General features: G+C 41.0%; 2 protein-coding genes across 7 annotated transcripts in view; one reads left to right on the top strand and one right to left on the bottom strand.

Annotated features, from left to right (window-relative positions):
• PGM3 (phosphoglucomutase 3) overlaps window positions 1-17,020 on the bottom strand; it is a 28,282-nt gene extending 11,262 nt beyond the window's left edge. For 3 of the 6 annotated variants that reach the window (XM_033235555.1, XM_033235558.1, XM_033235559.1), the window contains exons 1-8: window positions 16,889-17,020; window positions 14,520-14,728; window positions 12,333-12,517; window positions 10,728-10,795; window positions 6,597-6,730; window positions 5,487-5,682; window positions 3,576-3,733; window positions 2,534-2,617 (exon numbers count right to left, since the gene is read on the bottom strand). In XM_033235555.1, coding sequence (XP_033091446.1) covers window positions 2,534-2,617; window positions 3,576-3,733; window positions 5,487-5,682; window positions 6,597-6,730; window positions 10,728-10,795; window positions 12,333-12,517; window positions 14,520-14,726 — 1,032 coding nt within the window. In that variant the 5' untranslated portion in view covers window positions 14,727-14,728; window positions 16,889-17,020. Of the gene's footprint in view, window positions 1-2,533; window positions 2,618-3,575; window positions 3,734-5,486; window positions 5,683-6,596; window positions 6,731-10,727; window positions 10,796-12,332; window positions 12,518-14,519; window positions 14,729-14,900; window positions 14,998-16,099; window positions 16,222-16,888 lie in introns of those variants that run through there. The other 3 variants (XM_033235556.1, XM_033235560.1, XM_033235557.1) reach the window with 3 other exon arrangements.
• Window positions 17,021-17,022: 2 nt separating this feature from the next.
• Window positions 17,023-20,220, top strand: RWDD2A (RWD domain containing 2A). The gene is made up of 3 exons (XM_033235561.1): window positions 17,023-17,153; window positions 18,035-18,375; window positions 19,282-20,220. The coding sequence occupies exons 2-3, from the start codon at window positions 18,175-18,177 to the stop codon at window positions 19,957-19,959; spliced, it is 879 nt and encodes a 292-aa protein (XP_033091452.1). The 5' UTR covers window positions 17,023-17,153; window positions 18,035-18,174; the 3' UTR covers window positions 19,960-20,220.
• Window positions 20,221-25,176: the final 4,956 nt, after the last annotated feature.

Below are 25,176 nucleotides of genomic sequence, written 5' to 3'. Positions count from 1 at the left end.
CGTGACATGACCTAACAGTTTTAGAAAGCTGTTTAGCTACAGTGTGGAGAATAGCTTAGAGCAGAATTGCAAGCTTTTTCTGTAACAGGCCAGACAGTAAATATTTTAGGCTTTGCAGGCCATATGGTCTCTGTCACAATTGTTCTGCCATTACAGTGCAAAAGCAGCCACAGACCATACATAAACAAATCAACATAGCTCTATTCCAATAAAACTTCATTTACAAATAGCGGCAAGTTCAATTAGAAGGTTAAGAAATGGAATCAGGATGCTTCTAGGACTAATCCCAGTAAGAAACTGGCTGGATCAGCAACAGTGAATAGGGAAAGTCAAGAATGGATGGATCTGAGAGAGCTTTAAGAATGGTTAAGGAAAGACTGATAGTAGAAAAACTGCAAAAGAAAGATCAGCATTAGATTGGATGTAGGAGACCTCAGGAATGACAAGGGCTAAAAATATTTCATCTGGAAGATAGTGAGTTGAGAAGTAACAGTTTCTTAAACTAGGTTATTTTATCTGTAATAAATGTTTAAGACAGAAAATGAAAATACTAAAGCAATAACCCAAGTACTGTGAAATAACCCAATCCCTGTGAAACGCAGGCAAATGGGCCCCAGACGGAATCCCCTTGAATGAGCTTATTATAACTATATATTAAAATCAGGTCATAAACTAGCAGCCTCAAGATATATTTCGTTTTGCTCAGCCACGGTTTCTTTTTTAGGCTTTTTTCCTGGTATACACGTAAATTTTCAGTCAGACACTGTTTCTTTTTTAAAAAGTAGGAAATTCACATGAAAATTCAGATTTCCTGCTTCTCTTGAAGAGTGTGACTACTGTTGACATCATCTGGCACACTTCCCTGTTTCTAGCCACCTGCTGCCCTCATTCACTTTACCTGTCCAAATTCTGCAAGAATCTGACTTTATAATTCCTGCTTTCTAGAGAATAGAAAGGTAACTAAAAGTAGTATAAATGCCAGAACTTGAAACAAGGTACAAAAAAGTTGGAGAACTGCTCGTTAATGAGAAAATATAGGCAAACAGGCTTCTTCCAGTTTTGTCCATGAACCCCGGTAACTCTCCGATCAAGTAGTGTGGTGCCAAGGGTGGTCATCTGGTGGACACCAGAGAAATAACTAGAAACAGAATCTCCCACCACTCCAGAAAACCTCTCCAAAAAAAAAAAGAAGGGCAAGAAATAGTTTTATTACTGAATAAGTATTAAGCCAAACTGATGTTCAATCACAGGCTAATTTGCTAAGAGACAGCAAAGATAAATGCTCACCCTTTAATATAACCAGCAAACACATTCCAATCCAATTTCCTAAGATAAAAGATGGCTAATGACAAAAATTCTCTCCTTGACCAAACTTTAGTCAGGCTCACCTAAGCCTGACTAGGCCTTGTCCTCAGGCATGTCTTCCAATAGCCCGATTTTAATAAGAGTCATGCTAAGTGAGCTTAGCGAGAATCCCTCATCCTGATACATGACCACTCGTGACATCTGATCTGAGTTCTTATTCTCCACCATCCCCCAGGTAGTATGTGACCGCCCTGGCCTACCTTCAGCAAAAGTCGTGTTAGATCAGTTTAGCCAAAATACCACCCACTTACCCTCATGTTTCCTCTCAGTAATTGTTCATCCACTGACCACCACCTGCCCCCACACTCCCTGCTCCTTGGCTATAAAACCCCACTTTTCCTTACTATATTTGGAGTTGAGCCCAATCTTTCTCCTACCACTGCAAAACTCCATCACATTAGTCCCTGTACCTATCACGACAGTCCTGAATCAAGTCTGCTTTACCATTTTAACAAGTGTTATGAATTATTTTTTCTTTAACACTAGTCCTCAAACAGGAAAACTTGACAACACCATTTGTCACACATGGTCTATCCTAAACTTACTTGGTAATAGGGATGGCCACCTGTGTTAACCGCCCTTCTCTAAGGGAGTAATAAAACTTTTCCTACCTCTGTGACAGGTAGATAGTTACAAATTGGACCCAAACACCTATGTTAAACTCTCCTGAGACTGGGAGATAGGTGCGCTATCTTCCTTGATGTTTATATTTGAAGTTGGCGACTCTAGGACCTTAAATAAAAATATTCCTGATCTGTAAAACTGGCTTATTGGGCCTTTAGAAAGATTTACATTCATTACAAAGGCGCAGAGAAAGAATTCACAAGTTTTCTAAAGGAAAACTCCAAGAAAAGGAAAGAAGTTTTCCTTTTTTCATCAAGGAAACTAAATTTTTTCTTATTTATTTCTCTTTACCTTTACATGAACAGCAGCTCAGCTTCATGCACTAAACATAATCACTTTTATGAAGGCAGTATCTCCCTCACAGAAACATGATACTAATTCAGAAACTACCAGAAAACAAAAATGGTTCAATACCTTCATAACTTCAAGATACATGATATTAATTCAGAAACTACCAGAAAACAAAAATGGTTCAATACCTTCATAACTTCAAGATACATGATATTAATTCAGAAACTACCAGAAAACAAAAATGGTTCAATACCTTCATAACTTCTTCAAGATACCGTGTTGAACTTCCATTTGCATATGCAGTTTGTACAACACCAATATTCAAACTTTCTCCAATCTAGACAAAAACAATGATACTTAACTTGCCATCAAAAGTATGGTCTACAAAAACAAATATAATGAGAGTTCTAAAGGCTAACAAAATTATCAGTCAGTTCAGTTGTGCCTTAGTTTATGCCATAAATGTCTGACTGAAAATTTACATGTATACCAGGAAAAAAGCCTAAAATACATTTGAGCACTATTTAAAGCAATTCTAGGAGAAATCCTCTTTTAAGAAACCTGTATCTCCTGATCCTCACCTCTTTAATTTTTTAAATAAAAGTATCTGGCCAGGCACAGTGGCTCATGCCTGTAATCCCAGCACTTTGGGAGGCCAAGGTGGGTGGATCAACTGAGGTCAAGAGTTCGAGACCAGTCTGGCCAACATAGTGAAACCCCATCTCTACTAAAAATACAAAAATTAGCCAGGTGTGGTGGTGTGCACCTGTAATCCCAGCTACTTGGGAGGCTGAGGCAGAAGAATTGCTTGAGCTCAGGAGGCAGAGGTTGCAATGAGCCGAGATAGCACCCCTGCACTCCAGCCTGGAAATTTCCAGTTACGTTCTGTACTTAAAGCTAGCCTGAGATTTATTTCTAATATAGCAAAATGAAACAAATCTCACATTACTAAGCTTATCATAATCAGTTAATATATCAGATGATGAGATTTCCTCTTAGAATTTAGGGCTTTTATGGAGTGACCACAGAACTCTCATCAAAGTTTCAATTATGATGGAAGCAAAACTTCCTAAAGCTTCAAATCACAAAACTCGGCCAGTATAAGGAAGAAAAGAGTACCTTCAGGTTCCAAAGCCTCAAATGTTCAAATGACTGAGTATTACCACTGCTCTTTTTTTAATTTTCTGCCCACTAAAGAATTTATCACAAATTTTGTCTTTCTGACAAATAACTGTAAAATATGGAACTATTTCACTAAGTCTTGTTTTAGAGGGTAGCCAATCCCCCCACCATACCTCTACCAGGAGCTCTTTAAGGAAACTGCTAATTAACGTTGCTATCTTGTCTCCATCTATGAGATGAAAGTGGCCATCTGCATCATGGTAGTAATAAACAATTCTGTCTGCATCTCCATCAAAAGAACAGCATCTTTCATTGGACTTAATTTCCATTCCTAGCACATAGGATAATTTACATGCATTTCAGTCTAAGAATTTATTATAAAGAGTTTTAGAATTTTCTCTTAAAATTATCATCCTAAAAATCAATGTCTTAATCTTTAAATAGTATATAATCTTTAAATAGTACATAGTTTATTAGTGATTTTTACAGGTCAAATTCTTTCACTGCAAAGTGAAAAGAGGAGCATTCAAAATCTATGCTGAAATTTGCTATACTACTACTATAAAATTCCATTTTATAAGCAGGTTGGTTTGGTTAGACAGGTATCCCATAAAGTTTTTTTAAAAGCTACATTTCTGAATGTAATTTACCTAGCACCATGATCTCCTTTACATAGAAAAAATAATCAGCACTAGATGAGGTATGTGCTTTAATTCTACAGAAATGGTTTTTATTTGTTCATACCACCAATAAAAAGAAACACTGGTAATTAAGAGCAAAGAATTATAACTTTGAGAGATAACTGGCTTATGAAATTTACATAAAGTTGCTGAAATCTCAGCAATTGTAGCATCAAATTTATTAGAAAATTTGGCTATTCCTTAGCCATGATAGCAGCAGAGTGACAAATCCAACATAAGGCAACTAAGAAGTAAAAGGCTTTTGTCAGGGATGAGATCATAAGACTGACAAAAGGACATGATGCAAGCTTCAGGAAAGCGAGGACTACGGTTTTGTTCATACTGTAGTCCCAACGCCTAGAGCATAAAGAGTAACAGCTCAGTGTTTAATAAATGAATAAATAAGTGGCAGAACTGAACTGTCAAGTAAATGTCAAAACAAGCAATTCAATGAAAAGGAGCTCAAATTGGTTGACTACACTGACATTTTAAATGCCTATTAAGTAAGGCATAATAACATGAATGAATGAGGCAACTGAATGATGAAGTCTCTAGAGTTCTAGAATGCATGTCCTATTTAAGGGGGGCAGCATCTATCTGACTGCAGTGGACTAATGCCATGTGTGAACATTTTCTGATTTTGGTAAAGAGATGCTAGAGATTCCAATATGTAAGAGAAGTCACGGAATTTTTAAACAGTGGCACACAGACAAACACACAAATGCAGCCAGTCAAACAAAACATAACTGCAAGTCAGGTTTGTCCTAAGCAAATAATGTAGGGTCTATAATGCAGATAAATCCAGAACACCTCTTACAACTAAAATCTGAAGAAAAGTTCCTCCTCCTATTCTGCACTGAGTGGAAAACACTGATTACTAACAACTGTATAAGCAGTTACATTCGCTTTCCATAGTATATCTAATTCAGATAAGGTATCTAATAATACTTACTATGCTATCCTCTAGATTTGATTCTCCAAAAGGGATCCCCAGACAAGCACCATGAACAAAGCCTGCAAACTTGATAGAAATGCAAATTTCTATCATATGCAAATCCTATGCCAGATCTCCAGAAACTCAGAAGTGGAGCCCAGGAATCTGTGTGCTAACAAGTCCTCAAAGTTATTCTGACGCATGCCAGTTTGAGAACCTAGAATGCCATTTCCTGACTTTGCTTTCCCCACCTGATTTCCTGGAGACTATGAGGAGTGGTGTGATTTACAGGCAGAGAGAGCAGACCATGTTTCAATTGCTCTGAGAATGGGAAGATTTCTCAGTGTCTAAATGTGGCAGAGCCAGGACTAGCTGCATGATTCTTAACTCACTTTACCACCTTCGTTTATAAGTGAGATTGGCTTCAAAGAGCATTAAAAACAAATTTTTACAGTGCTAGTACGACATACCCTGTGGAGGTTTCTGATGACTTTTCACAAAGTCAGCTCCACATAAATGATTGAGTTTCCCCTTGGACCCATCATTAAACAGCTGAACTGACAAGCCCTGTGAGAAGTAGTGTTCCATTTCCCTTAGCTTCAGGGCCCCTATGCCATTTGCACAGTCGACCTTAAGTGATCTGTATTCATCTCCACTGCAGGAAGCCTACAAAGGAAAAAGACACATGGAAGAAAAATTTCAAGTTATAAAAATAAATGTGAAATATAAAGCATATATACATATGTGCATATGTAAATATTCAGTTAACTCATCTATTTTGATTTTTAAATTTTATCAATTATAATTAATTTTATCAATTTTTAAAATTATAAAACACTAAAGTAAAATTTAAAAACACCTGGAATAGAACAGTTTCACTGACTGAACAACTGATAGCATAGAGCTTTATTAAAATTTAGTCTCAATTAACAGGGTCCCTTAAAAGTAATATTTACAAGGCAGCCATTCAAATGCAAGAATAAGCACACAGACAAATGGGCAGTAATGACATGTCATCCTTTTTATAGTATGTGACATCATCATCAGGCAGATTTGTTTTTTTTCTAATTGTCTTCTCTCCCAGCTATCCTCACCCCAAATTTTAAGTTCTATGAGAGCAAGGGCTTTTAGTTAATTGTGCCTGGTAAGGACATACACTCAGTATTTGTTGTTCAAATGAATTATACTTCTCAAATCTCCCCACATTTAACAAGCCAATATACCTAGAAGAAAATCTCAATAGTAGATGCCCCAGGTATTAAGCCAACAGCACCTACATTAACTAAGATCAAATTCATTCTGAATGAATACTTATGATAACCATCGTCAAGACTCCCACCATGTTTTCTTCCCCAAAGGATCTCAGAATGTACTACGTGCTTTGCCAAGTAAACGCCAATGTAAGTTAGCAGGATACATAGACCAGAACCTTGAGTAGCCCTAGTGCAAAACAAAAAAGGAGATATGCAGCATTTTTGGAAAAGGAAGGAGGAGGCATGACAAACAAGATAATCTGTTCAGTAGACTATGTTACTTTATTCATTTGTTTGAACTCTAACCATGTTCAATAAACTTTTCACCTGTTTGGTGAGTTCCACAAAAGCCTTAGAGAGTTTCTGGTAGTAACCTTCTACAGTTGCCTTTCCATATCGGCCACCCGTGTTTCGACAATACACCATGTAGTGCAGCTGGGGTGTTGTTAACAAGCCATAATCTATCATAGAAATACAAAAAGCAATTCATCATATTTCTTAACAAAGAGAAAAAAGTTTAAATGCATTCATATGTAGGAATTTCAGGGTGACAAATCCTTTTTTGTCATCTCAGACATCTTAGAAAACATAAAAATGATCTTAAAAATATAAATGACTATTAGTAGCCAAAAAAAAAAAATCACTACATATAAACAGGTAATAATGTAAATATAAAGCAATGTCGACAAGTAATAATTGAGTTCTGTTTCCAGTAACATTGCAAACTACATAATTCAGATGAATCATCCTCCTGGAAACAACTAAAATGCTAGATAAAAGACAAAAATCTCCTTTTAAAAAGAACTACAGTGCTGGCAAGTTACAGAATTATCAGGCTGAAACATACCTGAAGGCAAGAACTCCAAGATCTAAGCTAGTTTGGAAACCAGTTTTGTTCTGAAGTAATTCCTCTAAACTAGAAATTGAGCTACAGTTTTCAGAGCAAAAAAAGCCCACGCTGATCTAAGATGCAGAACCCAGTAGAAGACTAGACTCTCATGAAGTTGAAATCCCAAAGAACTATACCTTCCGTGTGAGGATGAGTCAGAAATTAATCACCCCATGTCACCACTCCCACAACAGTTATCTTAACACTAAGCAGGGAAGAGGGGAAAACCCATTCTTAAAGAGCTGTTAGCAAGCACAGGCCCTCAAATGAATTTCCTGCCCAAACATACATAACCGCAGGAGTCCAAAGGAATTGTGTCAGATTTTTTTCTTTTTTTTTTTTTTTTTTGAGATGGAGTTTCACCGTATCGCTCAGGCTGGAGTGCACTGGCACAATCTCAGCTCACTACAACCTCTATCTCCCAGGCTCAAGGGATTCTCCTGCCTCAGCCTCCCAAGTAGCTGGGATTACAGGTGCCTACTACCACACCTGGCTAATTTTTGTATTTTAGTAGAGACAGGGTTTCACCATCTTGGCCAGACTGGTCTCAAACTCCTGACCTCAAATGATCCACCCACCTCGGCCTCCCAAAATGCTGGGATTACAGGTGTGAGCCACCACGCCCGGCCTGTCATGAATCAATTTAAAGTGAACCCAGCCAGTGCCCCAGGTACCCAGCAGAACTGTACTTTCATTATAAACCTCAAAAACATCCCGTAATTTTCAAAAAAAAAAAAAAAAAGAAAGAAAACCAGCTTACAGTTAAACATAGCTAACTTGTAAGAAAAGCACCATGAGCAAAAAACAAAGAAAAATGGATAGCAAAGCTGGACCAGTAACCAATAAGTAAATATTCAGTGACTAAACCTGTCGGTTGGACCTGAACCTCAAACACAACAATTTGGAGGCAAAAAGGAGTCACTTTAAATTCTTGAGCCCTGAAGTGATTTAACAGAAATGGTACCTTATGAAGGCAACCTTAGCTCTGGTATAATGATGAGATGGGAGGAGATGGAGAAGCTCAAAAAATGCAAATAAGAGCTTAGGTTAGTTTAATGGAAGTGTTGACTAGAGGAACCCATTATTCTAAAAGACATGCTAAAGGAAGAAACAAAATAATTTTATGACCAATATCAAAATTACCAAAGAAACATTTACTAAATGACTAGTTTATGTACCCAATGAACAGCATTATCTATCCAACTTATCAACTCAGAAACCTGGAATGTGTTCTTCACAGTTCTGTTCTCCCCATATATCACAAAATCCTTTGAATGCAATACTAATTTTTCAAGAGTGGCCTAGCTGGTCTCTTTCCTTCTTACAACTCTCCTTTCCCTTCTCTCTACGACAGAGGACTGGATTAAATGAAAATGTGATCACATCACTCTCTTGCATAAAATCCTTCAATGGAGTCCCACTGCCTCTGGAATAGAGCCCAGGTTCTTGCCATGACCTCCAAGGTTTCGTATGAATTAGCCCCACCTTACCTCCCTACTCTTCTCCTAACCCCCCTTCTCCCTACGTTAACCTTTTTTCATTTCCTGAAATACACTAAGCTGAAGAGAGAAATGAAGGAAAGCTTAAAAAAATTACCCTCAACATTTTCTAGACTAAAACACTAGAAGAGTGATGGTTCTAGAGATGGAATGAAAATGCTGAAAAAGACAACCATTCTGGGGATGACAGAAAGAATAGTTTGGGGCAGGGTGAACATGACATAGAAGCAGGCCACCTAAGGGAGGACACCACTCAGATCAATGCTTTACAAATTGCAGGCCACAGCCTGCCAATGGGCCATGGAATCTACTTAGTGAGACACAAATCAGCATTTGTGCATTTTAAACAGATGATTGCATGTCATGTAGGAAGGATGAGCATTGTTTATTCAAACTATTATTTCAGTTATACATACAAGCACACATTGACATGTCATGACACATAATGGGTTTCTTACTATGGGTTGTGATACACAGTCAAACAGAAACAAACTACTAGAGGGAGGTACACAGCAGGTAGTAAAACATGTTTGATGAATTAATAAATGAATGAGGCTGGGCGCGGTGGCTCATGCCTGTAATCCCAGCACTTTGGGAGGCCAAGGCAGGCAGATCATGAGGTCAGGTGATCGAGACCTGTCTGGCCAACATGATGAAACTCCATCTCTACTAATACAAAAATTAGCCAGGTGTGGTGGCACATGCCTGTAATCCCAGCCACTCAGGAGGCTGAGGCAGGAGAATCACTTGAACCAGGGAGTCGGAGATTGCAGTGAGCTGAGATCGAGCCACTGCACTCCAGCCTGGTGACAGAGTGAGACTCCATCTCAAACAAACAAACAAACAAACAAACAATAAATAAATAAATAAATAAAAAAGGTAGCTCAAGCTATGGCAGTAGAGATAATCATTCAGAAATCATGCAGAATGAAAGAGAGTCCCGAGGAATGTCCTCCCTGAAAGAGACACAAGAGGAGCCAACAGAGAAGACCAATATGGAATAGTGGCCAAGTAGAAGCTCAAAGAAAGAGCTTTAACATTATGGAAAGCTACAAAGACTTCAACTATAAGAACTTTAAAGCATAAATTATTAAAATTATTTTTAGATCACAGCCCCCTCTGAGTATCTGAGCAGAGGTACTTGTACACTCCCTGGGAAAGTGCTTGTGCGGGCAACACTCTGTACATCGTATCATGAGGTCCACAGGTCCTCTGCAGCAGTCCCAGACATGCCACAGAGGTCCCTGGTTAAGAATCCCTACTTTACAATATCCACAAGATTTGGCAATAACAATGCAGATAGATGCCAGGGGTGGGCTGGGAAGACATTTATTTCACGGAGAGGTAAGGATAGAGACTCACCTGCAGAAGGCTGAAGAATGATAGAAGAGGAGGAAACAGACAAGGTAAGCAGAGCAAGCCCTCAGCAGAGGCCAGACTGACTGTGCAGGAAGGGAACACAGTCAGAACTCAGTCAGAGGAGGTTTCAAAGGTCAAGAGTGGATGTTTGTTTTAATGAGAAAGATCTCACACCAGGAAAATATTCACCTCAAAACATAGTGGAGGCAATGCCTTCACAATAGACACAGTGTGAGAAGGGGATCCTAGTGTGTTGTTTCATTTAATTCTCTGTCATTTGATATAACATAAAGAACTACCTGTCAAAGATATTGCCCATCACTACTTGACAGGTAACAGCTGATTTCACAGGAGACCAGCTATTAGTGAAAACCTAATATTGACAAAGCTCCCCAGAATGATCATCTTCAAGTACTTAAAAAGGTTTTTATTTGAGGAAATTCAGCCTTACCAAAGTAAAGGAAGTTATATTTGTTCAGAATTTCCCACCTATAATCTCCTATAGTACTGCCATAGGTAAAACAAAACATGCCTGCCCAGAAACGACCTGGAAGATTATTTATAAAGTTAGCATTTTGTATCCAGGAGTTCATTTTTTAAACATTTTTTGTTCATCTGTATTTTCACACTTTTCTAAATAAATATACATTACTTTTGTAAATAAAAGTTTTTTAAAGATTGTTTAATTTCCAACTCAGGATAACTACATACCATGGAATTGACCTCCTAGAACAGTCACACCATCTATTACGGATTGTGAAAGTTTCTCACTGCTGGGCCTAGGAAAGAAAAGGAAGAAAATAATATATCCTATCCAGAAACTGGCAGGGTTGCTGGTTCTGCAAGCAAATGCTAAAATTACACGTCACAAATTTCAAAATAATAAGTTCCTTGTATCTGAACTGAAAGCTATAAACTCTAAAGATACTGGTAAATTAGAAGCATTTTCCAATAGCCTTTCGCAATTTAGTTCTTGGAAAAATTTTGGCTTTTAAATGAATTTATAAAATAAAGGACACTCTTAACCACACCATACCCAAATACCTTTTCAAGTTTGACTACAGCAACATGTCTGAACTCTAAGAAACAGTAACAATAAACACTGAATATACACAGTATGTATAAGACAGTTCTTGTATTAAGCCACCAAAGATATAGAACCTGTTTTCCATTTTGTAAAGTCAGAGCAAATTATCTATCTGAAAATAAAACAGATTAAAAAACTGCCTTGGCCAGGCACAGTGACTCACACCTGTGATACCAGCACTTTGGGAGGCCGAGACGGGTGGATCACGAGATCAAGACCATCCTGGTCAACATGGTGAAACGCCATCTCTACTAAAAATACAAAAATTAGCTGGGCGTGGTGGCACACGCCTGTGGTCCCAGGTACTTGAGAGGCTGAGGCAGGAGAATCGCTTGACCTCCGCAGGTGGAGGGCACAATGAGCCAAGATTGTGCCACTGCACTCCAGCCTGGTGACAGAGCAAGACTCCATGTCAAAAAAATTTTTTTAAAAAAACTGCCTTGTAGGAAAAGATGTTTTATCACTTAGATTAGTTAATAGTTAAGAACCAAATACATGTGGGATGGCTTTACTGTGGTGGGATAATGTACTTCAGAACATAAGTTACTTGGCTATTTCTGCTACTATCATCGGTATCTGGAAAACCCTCTGGTAACACAACAGAGGGTAAGAAAAACCAGTCCAGGTATTGGAGACTGAGTAGAAATTTCCTTTTGAAAGAATCTCAGGTTAAAATCAGATCTTATGCAAAAGGAAATGCTACTGTTGCAAAGTATACTTTTCATCTAATATTTTACAAAAATACATTTTTGTTAAGGATGGCAAAAGCTGTGAAATAATATTATACTTTTCAGTGAGCTCCAGCATGGAAAAATGATATAAATATTTGAAACAATAATAACAGATTACAAAGTAAATCTTTAAAAATAATGAGTTCAAATCATGTGTTAGGACTCTGTAGGGGAAAAAAAAACCTACAGAGGGAGTGGGAGACATTTATTTAGTGCTTCTCTTGTGTCAGGAAGTATTTTCCATATATTATTCTGCAGCTTGGGTTTTGGAGTAGGGTTTCGAACCAGAGTCAGACTCCAAACCCCAAGCTGCAGTAGTGACTTAGCTACTACATCCTACTAAAAAGGCCATGCAGGTAGACATGCAACTCAGAGTAGTTCCACTTTACTTCTTTCCATTTGTCTTGGATTAAAACTGATACAATCGTTTATATCATGTTCCCAAAGCTTTTTTTTTTTTTTTTTTTTTTTTTTTTTACCAGTAACTCTTATCATCACCTGGTATCTCTACCAATAACTACAAAGGCATCTTGTTGCAGATTCACAGCTTCTTTCTCACTGATGTCAATAAGCACTCTCTGCATATCTTGTTCCTCAGCGTTTGCTAAACAGGTGGCATGTTCCTCCCAGGATGGTGCCAACATTTCACCCAAAGGATCAACCAGTTTTACACCATTGTCTTCCTTAAAAGAAAAACAAACAAGCAATCTGTGCATACTCATGAGGCTGAGTTGAGAGTAGAATGCAAAAGCTGTTTCCCCTCAAACAAAGACAGTGATGGCTGAGCAGCTTCAACAATAAACATCAAATATTAATACTGGTATTTTATATATCTATTACCTCATTAAATCCTCATGACATACATAAATCAATTAAACTAATAATCCTATTTTTAGTCCAATCTTACTTTGAGAAAACTGAGCTTCAGAGAGGTTAGGTAATTTGCTTATGACCATACAGCTAATAAATGTCAGTACTGATATTAAAACAGCAAGTCTATCTGACTCGCCTAAAAACACTATGCCACACTAGCCTTTGTAAAAGGCTGTCATCTGTGTATTCACTATCAATAAACTGACTAGGGCACAAGTGGAGCAGAATAAGGGCACACAGAGATCCTTCTCACTATGACTTGGAACTCCAAGAACACACTAGCCAGCTTGTCAACCAGCAGGTGGGACAGAAAATGAAAACTGCCTCCCAACACTGTTCTACTCAAATTCCTAGAAAGAAAGTGTAGTTCACAGTGAATGTCACCTGAAAGAAATGAGAATCATTTTGAGAATGCCTCTGGAACTAGCAATAAATGTGGGGCTTTTCCTAGAAGTCGATCAGTCAATCAATTATGGTGATTTACATATTTAGACATTTATACATTTATAGTGATCACATATTTGGACAAGCAATGCCCTTGTTTGGGGGAAGAGGAGGTTACAATCCTTCACAGACCTACACCACTTTAACCTGCTGCTGATTTAGCTACAAAGGCAAAAATCCCACACCCCAAGCAATCAAATAGAAGCATATTACTCAAACCCTGTATTAATGGTCTACAGACAATACAGAACAATTACATTGTGTCAAGAGGTTGGTTAAGATATAGAAACAACCTAAGTGCACATAAACAGATAAATGGATGAAGAAAATGTGGTATATATACACAATAGAATATTACTCAGCCTTAAAAAAGAAATACTGCCATTTGCATCATGGTTGAATCTGGAAGACATTATGCTAAGTTAAATAAGCCAGACACATGAAGACAAATACTGCAGGATCATAACATACATGTGTTATGTAAAAAAGTGGAACTCACAGAAACAGAGAGTAGTATGATGGCGGCTAGAGGGTAAGGGAAATGGGGAGATGCTGGCCAATGAGCATAAACTTGCAGTTATAAGATGAATAAGTTCTGGAAGATGTTAATGTACAGCATGGTGACTACAGTCCATAATAATATATATTGAAAATGTGTTAGAGTACATCTTAAGTATTCTCACCACAAAACAAAGTAACTATGTGAGGTAATGGATATGTTAATTAGCCTGATAGCGTTAATCATTTCACAATGTATACATATATCAAAACATGATGTTGTATGACTTGAATACATACAATTTTTATTTATCACTTATACCACAATAAAGCTGAAAAAATAATTGTGTCAAAAAGAATACTTTGATTAAAGTCTATCACAAAGACTAGAATCATAAGGCGTCATCAATATTCTGCCAAAGCTCACCTATCTGTTTGTTCATTCAGAACAAGAAATTATTGCCGAGCTACAAAAACCTGTCTGAAAATGTTCAAAAAGTTTCTTTTCAAATCTTTACCTTCCCTCACCCATCCCCAATATCTTTCATCACTGCTAAGTTAACAAAGGAAACAATTTTCAATTACCGAAAATGTCTTAAATCAATATATTTGGAAGAACATTGTTATTTCTCTAATATGGAGACTCCAAAAAGAAGACAGTATCTTTTCATTCTTTCCACACCCTTAGGAATCATGAGCTTAATGATCACACTCTTAAAAAAAAAAAAAAGTGGTTTCATATCCAAAGCACATATAAATGAGAAGGCACATTCCTAGAATTAGAATTTGTACTTTAGGTCAAACTGCTCAGACACTAAGGCTTGGTATTGTAAATAATGGTCTGCTTTATCAGGGCACTAAACCCATTACCTCAGGATTGTGGGACGCTGTTACCATGACTCCTATAGTGGATTTTGTCTGTTTTGACCTCAGGACAGCTAATAATCCCATGCGAAACATGACATGATCAAGATGTTCTGCCTTCGTTCGAAATCCAGCAGTCCCGTATTGAAGAATCAGTCCATTGGGCTTGGCATGCAATGCTGATGAGTATTTTGTAATAGCACCTAAATCCATGTCTACAAAATTAAGAAATATTGTTTCAGGCATAACAAGTAATCTCTCAAAAACCATTTGCTTCAAAAACTGCCATCCCAAACGAATAGGTCTGTCTCATTCTGAACCTCCTCAAAGAACCCTATGTTTGACAGAGCAATGGGCAGGAGAGTAAGTCCTGTGGGTTAGAATTACCTAGATGATCCTGCCCAACTTGTATTGTCCACTCCTGGGCAGACTCAGGGCAGATATCAGATTGTCCCCATTCTCCTCCCATTTTAGCTCCAGGACTATTCCCGGACCCGGGCACACTTAAACTGGTCCACTCTCAACTAAAATGAAGATTTTACACCTATTCTATGACTCCAATGTGCTCAAAGATCATTTCCTTTTACAAAAGGGGAAACTAACCTAAATTAACATAGATAGCTGGTGATGGATTGAGGCCTAAAGTCAGATTCTTGAGTGGACTGAAACTACATATCCCCAAATATCTGAGAAATCTTTGTGGTTCTTTTGCTATTCCTCTGAAACTACAGAGACATATTCTCAAAGGAAAAGCAAAAAGCAACAGTTTCTTCTCCAAGACTACCCAGATTTTTTTCCATTTTCTTAAGGACAATCAGGACACCCTTCTACGATGTTGCTCTAAAACTAGCAATATCTTCTTCCTAAAGAATGCCACCTTTTTCCTTTACTTTAAAAAATAAAACATCGGCAGGGAGCGGTGGCTCACACCTGTAATCTTAGCACTTTGGGAGGCCGAGGCAGGCGGATCACCTGAGGTCAGGAGTTTGAAACCAGCCTGGCCAACATGGTGAAACCTCCTCTCTACTATAAATACAAAAAAAAATTAGTCGGGCGTGTTGGCGGGCGCCTGTAATCCCAGCTACTAGGGAGGCTGAGGGAGGAGAATCTCTTGAACCCGGGAGGTGGAGGTTGCAGTGAGCCAAGATCGCGCCACTGCACTCCTGCCTGGGTGACAAAGGGGGACTCTTGTCTCAAAACAAAACAAAACAAACAGACCAGGTGCGGTGGCTCACACCTGTAATCGCAGCATTTTGGGAGGCCAAGGCGGGCGAATCATGAAGTCAGGAGTTCAAGCCAGCAACACGGTGAAACCCCGTCTCTACTAAAAATACAAAAAGTAGCCTGTCGTGGTGGCGCGCGCTTGTAGTCCCAGCTACTTGTGAGGCTAAGGCAGGAGAATCGCCTGAACCCGGGAGGTGGAGGTCGCAGTGAGCAGAGATCGCGCCACTGCACTCCAGCCTGGGCGACAGGGCGAGACTCCGTTTCAAAACAAACAAACAACAAGAACAAAAACATCGGCCCTTTGCCCACTAATACTGTTTTCTCTGGGATACTCCCATTAAGTGGAACTTGGGGTTTCCAACCTCAGTCAGTAGTTTTCCTTCAGTAGTCCATATACATTTCCTGGGTCAATTAATTCCCAATTAGCTCAGAGATGAGGAGCAGTCGAGTCCCCCAGCTGCTAGCCTCATAATCTTGTTTTCTTTATTGTCCTTCATTGCTTCAATGAACAGAACTTACAAGAAATGGTGAAAAACAGTTGCTTTTGTCCAGCTGGAAAAAGCTGGCATTCAGCAAGCTAATTTAGTTCAAGACAGTGATCAAATATCTTTCCTAAGGATAAATACATATTTGTAAAAACTGAGCAGTCACGTTATGTGTCATGATTATTCATAAGGGTGTAAACCAGTCCTGTTAACTCCAAAAAGCCATTAAAAAAAAAAGGTCCAGATAATATGCGTTTCAGGTCCTACAACTACTTTCAATGCGTCTGCGAATGCCTTTATTTTAAGCACATTTGCCAAATCCAGCGTTCACTCAAAAAGTTAAAGAGTATCCCCCTATTCTCCAATCTTCAAACCTCCTTAGTGCCTCTCTCCCGCCTACCCTCGAATTACCCGGCACTCCACCCTGAGGTGCTCGCCTAGGTCCACGGACCAGAAGCCAGGCAGGAGACCCGCAGCCGGGCCCGACCAGCCCGCTCGCGGGGCGCAGGGGCCTGAAGGTGTGTCCCGCGCGCTCCGCCGCTCGGTCAGTCGCGCCGGCCCGCTAGCCCCTCCGTCCGGCCGAGAATCCGACCTGTCCCGCTCCCACCGAGCCCTTGCCGACCGTTGGTCTCCGTTCTCAACTCCGAGCCTCGGGGCCCAGCTTACCTCGGTCACGAAGCCCCCTTCACCTACACGCAGCCAAGAAACGCCCAAGCGACAACGTCTGCACCCAGACCCAGTCCTCCGAACAGTAGACGTGGCCCTGCGTGGCTTCCGGCTCGTCGCCGCGCCCCCCGGCCAATCACGGCGGAGGAGGGTCCGCCGGCCCCGCCCCCGCCTCGCCGCCGGTCGCGCGCAGCTCGCGCCTGAGGAACTGCGGCTGCGGTTCCGAGCGGGCTCTGGGGCTGTTTCCATTGAATGACCAGGAAGGGTGAGGCCCCAGCGGTGGCCCGGGGGTTGGGGCCGAGGGTCGCGGGCCCTCAGAGCACTGCAGCCGCGGAGACGCAGCCTCCGCCTCCAAATCTGGGCCTCTGGGGGCGGCAGGCGCTGCTTTCCCGGGAAGCCGGGGTTCCTAGTGGTCTTGGCTAGGGGCGGGGGTGGGGAATCAGCCCGGTCGCTGGGCGTCGGACAGGGCGACCTCGCCCACAGTGAGCGCCGCCGGCGGCCCGCATCCCACCTCCGACGTCGAGGTCATCTCCCAAACCTTTGAATCCGGGAAGCCTTCTCCGACTGCCGTCTCCCCGGGTACCCCCTTCCGCCAGCTCGTTGTAAACATCTTTTATTTAATGACCTCTGAGACACCCCCTACCCTCATCCTGGGTCCCTCGGGGCAGAGGCCAGTGAATCGTAAGCGTCCGGAGCCCTGGGATGCGGCCCAAGCGAAAAGGCCACCCCGGAGAGGGGGGCGGTCCGCGAGTCCGAGACCGAGGGGTGGCGACTGGCGCTGGGGGTAACACCAGGACTGGGGAACCCGGAGCCCATCCCGTCGGCACTGCGGCCTCTCTCGCCGCAGCGTCTGGCTCCGCCCAAGCCCGAGCCCCGGGTGGGATTGGAAGCCGGGCCCCAGCCTTTCCCAGAATTCAGGCTTGCAGAGCGGCTGCAGGTGTCTGCCAGACACCTGCAGCGGGACAATTCCAAACACTTGTTGAAAGTGCAGATTCCCTTATCTAGTGCGGGGTGCGGGAGGCGGGAGCCCGGAGCCCGGATACGCAGAATATGGATTTTAACGGAGTGTTTTAGGGGATGTTGTGCATACTAGATTTTGGAGTCAGGAAATAAAGAAGAGTGTAAGTGTCCGGTTTGTGCCCCTAGCTCTCGGTGCAAAGCGTTCCTGCAGAATTGCTTCCACGTAAAGGGACCTTCGGGAAATTTCGCTGGACCCCGGCTGGCATTGACAAACCCAGCGTCCCTGAGCCTTGTGAGGTTTCCAGGCAGGTTGATTGCGAGGCAACATGTCTGCTTCGGTGAAAGAAAGCCTTCAGCTTCAGCTACTGGAGATGGAAATGCTGTTTTCTATGTTTCCTAACCAAGGAGAAGTAAAACTTGAAGATGTAAATGCCCTGACGAATATAAAGAGGTATTTGGAAGGCACAAGGGAGGCGCTGCCGCCAAAAATCGAATTTGTAATTACGCTCCAGATTGAGGAGCCCAAGGTAGGTGCCCTGATTTTAACTGAAACATCTGGAACAGCTTTCTGTCAAGGAAAGATAGAAATATTCCAGGTGCATATTACCTTGTTTGAAAGATATGGAATGCTCTGTAAATTGTCTTCAGTAAATATCTTGAATTTTATGTAAACATACACACCTTTTTAACAAATATACCTGGAGTTTTAATTGAAGCTATCTTGCAGTCTTATGCCATTATTTTGTTCACTCATCCAGTTGGACTACCTTGCACATGTATCATGATTTTTATAAATCTAAATATCTCCTGTAACAAAACTGGCTTTTAAGGAATGAATGAGTGGATTTTTCATGGCACAACACAGAAAGCAAATACGGATGAAAAAATCTAAAGACTAAAAATGAATTTACCTCCGTCTTCTGATCCGTTTATCTCCAGCAACATTAGCATAGCATAGGTAACACATGGACTGGGCATTTGAGAACCACTGTTGTAGCTATTTCCTACTCATCCTTCAGTTGTCAGGAAACTTCCTGGTTCCCCAGACTGGATTCTGTCCCGCTGGTTACACACTTCAATGGAACCCTCCACTTTTCCATAGTAATGCTTCTCACAATTGAAATTAAATACTTGCTATGTGTAATTATTTGTTTAATGTGTGTCTCCTTCACTAGGCTCTGGACTTCATGAAGGGCAAAAATAGTGTCTGGCTTATTCACTTTTTTATCCCAGCACAAGGGCACCTGGCACATGTAGTCGTTCAGTAAATATTGAAATAATGCATAAAAGGAAGCAATCGTGTATGTAAAGTATCTGGTACACAGCTGTCATTTAATAGTAGCAATAACATTTCTAAAAATCATGCAGTTGCTATTGATAAACTAGCTTATGAGATGTTATGGTATTTAAATCTATTTGATTTTCATTTTAAGGTGAAAATTGATTTGCAAGTGACCATGCCTCACAGCTACCCCTATGTAGCATTGCAGCTGTTTGGACGGTCATCTGAACTTGACAGACATCAGCAGCTACTTCTCAACAAAGGTCTCACTTCTTACATAGGGACTTTTGATCCAGGTGAGCTCTGCGTATGTGCAGCAATCCAGTGGCTACAGGACAACAGTGCATCTTATTTCCTGAGCAGAAAGCTTGTGTATGAACCATCTACACAAGCAAAGCCAGTCAAGAACACATTCCTCCGAATGTGGATCTACAGTCACCATATATATCAGCAGGACCTAAGGAAAAAGATTTTGGATGTTGGGAAAAGGTTAGATGTGACTGGATTTTGCATGACAGGAAAGCCTGGTATAATCTGTGTGGAGGGTTTCAAAGAGCACTGTGAGGAGTTCTGGCACACAATTAGGTACCCCAATTGGAAGCACATTTCCTGTAAGCATGCTGAAAGCGTGGAGACAGAAGGAAATGGTGAGGACCTGCGCCTTTTCCATTCTTTTGAAGAATTACTCCTTGAGGCCCATGGTGACTATGGATTAAGGAATGACTATCACATGAATCTGGGCCAGTTCTTAGAATTTCTCAAGAAGCACAAAAGTGAGCATGTTTTTCAAATACTATTTGGTATTGAAAGCAAAAGTTCAGACTCGTAAAAAGCTATTGAGAGGCCTTTGCTTGTAATTTCACTAAGTCAGTATTTCTGTTATTAAGAGCAAAATAAAAAGGCTGGTAGCTGTGTAGCATCCTCAGTGCAAAACCCAGCTCCTGAATTTTCACCTGGTAATGAATTTCAACTGACAGTGAAATGAATAGGCCTTTAAACTTTATAACAGTGCAATTGTGATGTTATGTCTAGGTTCTTGTGTTAAGTCATTCAAAAACTATTTCATTGTAAATAAAAACAATCCATTTAACTTGTGAAGCTGATTTGATGGAAGGGGAATCCAAAGCCCATAGCTAACATCAAAAATCAAACTGCAGTTACGAATTGAAAAATATGAATAGCATTTGTTTCACATTGCTAGCACACGTGACACACCCACTTGTCTTTCATTATTGGAAGTCTAAATCAAGTTTAAAATGAGAACAGGAAGGACATGTTTACTTTTTTAAGACGGACTCTGACTTCGTCGCCAGGCTGGAGTACAGTGGCGCGATCTCGGCTCACTGCATCCTCTGCTTCCTAGGTTCAAGTTATTCTCCTGCCTCAGCCTCCCAAGTAGCTGGGACTACAGGCATGTGCCACCACGCCCAGCTAATTGTTATATTTTTAGTAAAGACAGGTTTTCATCATGTTGGCCAGGATGGTCTCAATCTCTTAACCTCGTGATGTGATTCACTCGCCTCGGCCTTCCAAAGTGCTGGGATTACAGGTGTGAGCCACTGCACCCAGCCTGTTTACTTCATTTCTTACTTTAAACTCATATTTTGAGTGTTTTAGTAAAACTAGGTCCTAATAGCAGTGGCAAAGGACTCAGAGAAATGAAGTCCCGGGAGTTAAAAGATGACCCACAATGCTATATGTTCTGGCTGTTTATATCAGTTGATGATACTAGCAATTCTGATACCAGTATTAGTTTAATTCTTATCCAGAAAAGATACATACATGGGTCCTTGTCTATAAAGTATTCCCGTTTCAATCCAACCTTTGCCTGTGTGCCAGTATGCATTACTATACAGGGCAAGAGAGTGTTGAGGGGACCAGTGTGGATATCTGCATCATTACCTTATTGGGAAAAACTATATATATATATATATATATATAAAATTCTACAGTCTGGTGATGTTACTGCCATCTCCTCTGAAAATTCCAAGCTCCACAGGCTTCACCAGGCTTTTCAAAATGAGTTTATTTTAATGATTAAAAACTAACGCCTATTTAAGTAGCTCTTCCCAAGCCTTTTCATTCTCCATCCCACCCCAAGTATTTCTGTGAGTCTCGTGCTAAGAGATGTCCTGAGCAGCCTCAGCAGCTTTCCCTGTTTCTATAGTCAGCTACTGCTGCCCTTTCCCGGGAGGCATCCCATTCTCCTTCTGGGTCCCCTCAAGAAGCCAAAGCTGGGTGCTGGAATTTAGGAAGATGGAGGGGAACACCTCACTCCCCATTCTGTAACACATCCTGTTAGATGTCAGTGCTGCTTGTGCTGGGGAGCCTACAGAACTTCTGATGAAACTACCTTCTGGTTTTACCCTCTGTGCCATGGATACAGACATGTCCTTGGGCTACGGAGAGCACATGATGGACCAGGAGGCCCTATCCCCAGGAAGCCTTAGAACTGGGTCCACTTTGTACTGCCTCTTTCTTCTTAGGTCACAGTGAGTTTCCTCTCAGGGCACAACTCAGATCTTCAACACTCGCTGTGGGCCTGCCCCGCCAGGTCCTCCAGCTTGCCATTCATGTTTCCATCCTAGCCTTGGTTGTGCTGGAACTCAGGCTGGAGCCTGACACTTTGCCTATATGCAAAGGGAAGAAATAGGACTTACACTGCCAAAGAGTCATGTCTTAATGTTTGCCAGCACTAAAAACAACAAAGTATAGGAATATTTTTCCCCACAGTCTCCACAAAGCTATCAGTAAGTATAATTAGCATTTACAAGTTTTAGGCCTTCAACAGATGTAACTCCATCCAAATGAATCAGTATGTGCCATCAACCTACCTCATAGAGGTGTTTTTCCTGATTACATAAGTAAAAGTAGCTACATAAACATAAGTGTAAAGAAAAGGGAATAAATTCTAGATTATGAACTCTACTGCTTCTGGAGCTATTGCTGAGATTTTTCAGAACCTACTTGTATAAGCCTAATTTGAGCATTCTGCAATACTTTTTTCCTACCAGGAGTACTAATGCAGATAGTATTATGGGGAAGTGTAGGTTTTATAGAAAAAAAAAGTTCATGTATAATTCAAAACTCAACTTTGTATGTATAGGAGTCTGCTGGTTGTTTGCATAGCCTGATATGAGCACATAATAAAAGTCCAGCATTCCCCAACCCCCTCCCCCTACACACACTGCTTATTTTGGGAAACTGCCCCTTCCCTGTGATTTGGGAGGAGAAAGTGATAGGAATCAAGTTGTCCTCTGGCAGCCTCCTGGAGAGATGGCTGTGAGCTCTTGCTGCTTAAACCTCTAGTGCCACCCTCATTCTAGCCTACTGAATGCTCAGCTGTTTGGCATTTCCTTTGAATGACCCAGCATCTTCCCTTTTGTTGTTGGAAATCAGAATCAGTCTCTATTGCTTGTAACTTAAGAATCTGTATATTCTATATATTATATTCTTAAATGGTTATTTGGAAAATGTGCTCATTTATAAAAGTTGCAGTGTCTTTTTAAAGTTTGCTGAATTAAATCAGGCATATCGTCAAGTATGTTCTTTGCTTTTCATTCCTTATTGGTAAACTCTTACCAGGCTAAGAGCTGAGCACACCTGCATAGTGAATTGAGTGGGTCAGATGAGTTGGCAGACCATGACACAGGGACCTCTAAAACATTCCTTATTAAATCAAACGTACATTGCCTGTGAACTTGAGCGTTCACATATAACTGCTTACATGCCATCCATCCCCTCTCAGAACTTGAGAAAGCTCTCATGGTGTCTGTCTGCAGCCTTCACGGAACCCTTTTGAACAGGTTTTTTTCGCTTGCTTTTATCTGAAGTAGCCTAGTAGTAAGTTAAAAGAATAGTTACTGTCTGAAGAGGGCACAGTGTTGCTCACACTTCCTGGTTTTATACATAATCCTGATTTCCACAGAAACTCTGAGCCCACTGGCTTTCCCTCATAAGGTCCACATGGTGGAACTAATTTCACCACAGCCTGGACCAGCCAGAGAGACCTCTCTTTCTAATCTCAGTCAAAAGTAGATGCATTTGGGTCAATCCACGAATGAATTCGAGCAGAGTACACAAAATTTAAATAAGCCCACTGTATTAGTTCATTTTCATGCTGCTAATAAAGACATACCCTAGACTGGCTAGTTTATAAAGGAAAGAGGTTTAATGGACTCACAGTTCCACATGGCTGGGGAGGCCTCACAATCACGGCAGAAGATGAAAGAAGAGCATAGAGACATCTTACATAGGGGCAGGCAAGAGATCTTGTGTGGGGGAAGTCCCCTTTATGAAGCCGTCAGATCTCGTGACACTTATTCACTACCATGAGAACAGTATGGGGTAAACCACCCCCATGATTCAATTATCTCCACCTGGTCCCATCCTTGACTCATGGGGATTATTACTCTTCAAGGTGAGATTTGGATAGGGGCACAGCCAAACCATATCACCCACCAATCACTGAGAGTTCTCCTTAGTTACAGAAGGAATAAAGTACACAATTTATTCCTCATGATGAAGGGGAAATCCCAGCATGTACCAGACACTGGACCTCTACAAAACTTGGCTGCAGGCTCTGTGCTTTCATGGGATTCATCATTCGCTCTCTGGGATGACACATCTTACCAGGCATCCAGGAAACATGACTCCATTCTCCAGGTCCTATCAGAATCTCACCTGGACGCATACAGCATGCTGCCCTGTACAGTGGTAAGCTGATCAAAGGTCTGATATCGAGACTGATATTCTGACATAGAAAGTTAGTGTAACGTTGGAAAAAGACAATCTACACCGCTGCTTACTGAGATAGAATAAATGCTTCCAGTGCTCTTACTGGAATAAAGGAAAAACAAAAAAGCATTGACCAAATCAATAGCCAGCTACTTTCTGATTTTCTCCAAGAAAAAGAACTTATCTGACAGCAGCTGCAGTTGGAATCACCATCTGATTAAGTTTCGGAATATGTGCAGTCATTCTATTTTTTTGAGACGGAGTCTCGCTCTCTCGCTCTGTCACTCAGGCTGGAGTGCAGTGGCCCGATTTCAGCTCACAGCAACCTCCGCCTCCCAGATTCAAGTGAGTCTCATGCCTCAGCCTCCCGCGTAGATGGGATTACAGGCATATGCCACCATGCCCGGCTAATTTTTGAATTTTTAGTAGAGATGTTTTTTCACCATGTTGGCCAGGCTGGTCTCGAATCCTGGCCTCAAGTGATCCGCCCATCTCAGCCTCTCAAAGTGTGGAGATTACAGGCATGAGCCACTGATCCTGGCCTGTGAAGTCATTCTTAGAGACCCATCTGTCTCCTCCTACATATGCCAAAGATCATGCTAAAGCAAGACATGATAAGAGTCACACTCCTGCTGCTTTTAAAGCTTTTGATGGTGGGACTCATCTCTGCAAATCTCTTCATACTTCCTGATACAATAACCCTCTTTTTATGGATCAGGGATCCAGTGTGGGTATATTGCCACAGAGGATGAAGAAATAAATTATAACTCTTCACTGGAAAAATAACTGGGGGATGGGTTTATTCCTATAGCATATACTTTGTTCCATAAACCACAATGGTTTCAGAGACCCGAGAAATTTATATTTGTTCAGAGCTGCTCCCAGATGACCTCCAAAAGGCCTAATAGTTTCCTTTCTGCAGTACATTGTTATCTTAGCAAATGGGAGCCTCAAAGGAAGATTTGGGAACACATTTATGATATAATTACAGAGTTCTGCATCTTTAGGGGTCTTTCACTCGTATCTATTTGTGGCAATTTGGTGACACTGTATCTTGGTGGCTCCAGTCAGGCTTTTCTGCTATTGTTATATACATCAAGTAAGACCTATGTTGTTGCTAATGTATTTGGTCCTAGGCCAGGCTGGGATATAGCTGGTATTTACTGGCATGGCTGTATCAGTTTTTGGTATCAATTTTTCTTGGTTAGTACGTATGCCACCTCGTTAATTTTTTGAATAGGGATTTCAGGCCAGGAGGCCCTGTGTTATCCACAACCAATATTGCTGTGGGCTGAACTCTTGATTACAC

Source organism: Trachypithecus francoisi, unplaced genomic scaffold (assembly GCF_009764315.1).
Source record: "Trachypithecus francoisi isolate TF-2019V2 unplaced genomic scaffold, Tfra_2.0 Lachesis_group15, whole genome shotgun sequence".
In the NCBI taxonomy this organism is placed as follows: domain Eukaryota; kingdom Metazoa; phylum Chordata; class Mammalia; order Primates; family Cercopithecidae; genus Trachypithecus; species Trachypithecus francoisi.
Note: the sequence above shows the minus strand (reverse complement) of the source record. Positions and strands in the feature narration are given on the sequence as shown.

What these genes read in the sequence shown, in the direction of transcription:
- RWDD2A (XM_033235561.1), top strand. Translation starts at nt 18,175, where the DNA reads ATGTCTGCTTCGGTGAAAGAAAGCCTTCAGCTTCAGCTACTGGAGATG. An exon ending in TCCAGATTGAGGAGCCCAAG is followed by an intron (nt 18,376 to 19,281) that starts GTAGGTGCCCTG and finishes TTTCATTTTAAG; the next exon opens with GTGAAAATTGATTTGCAAGT.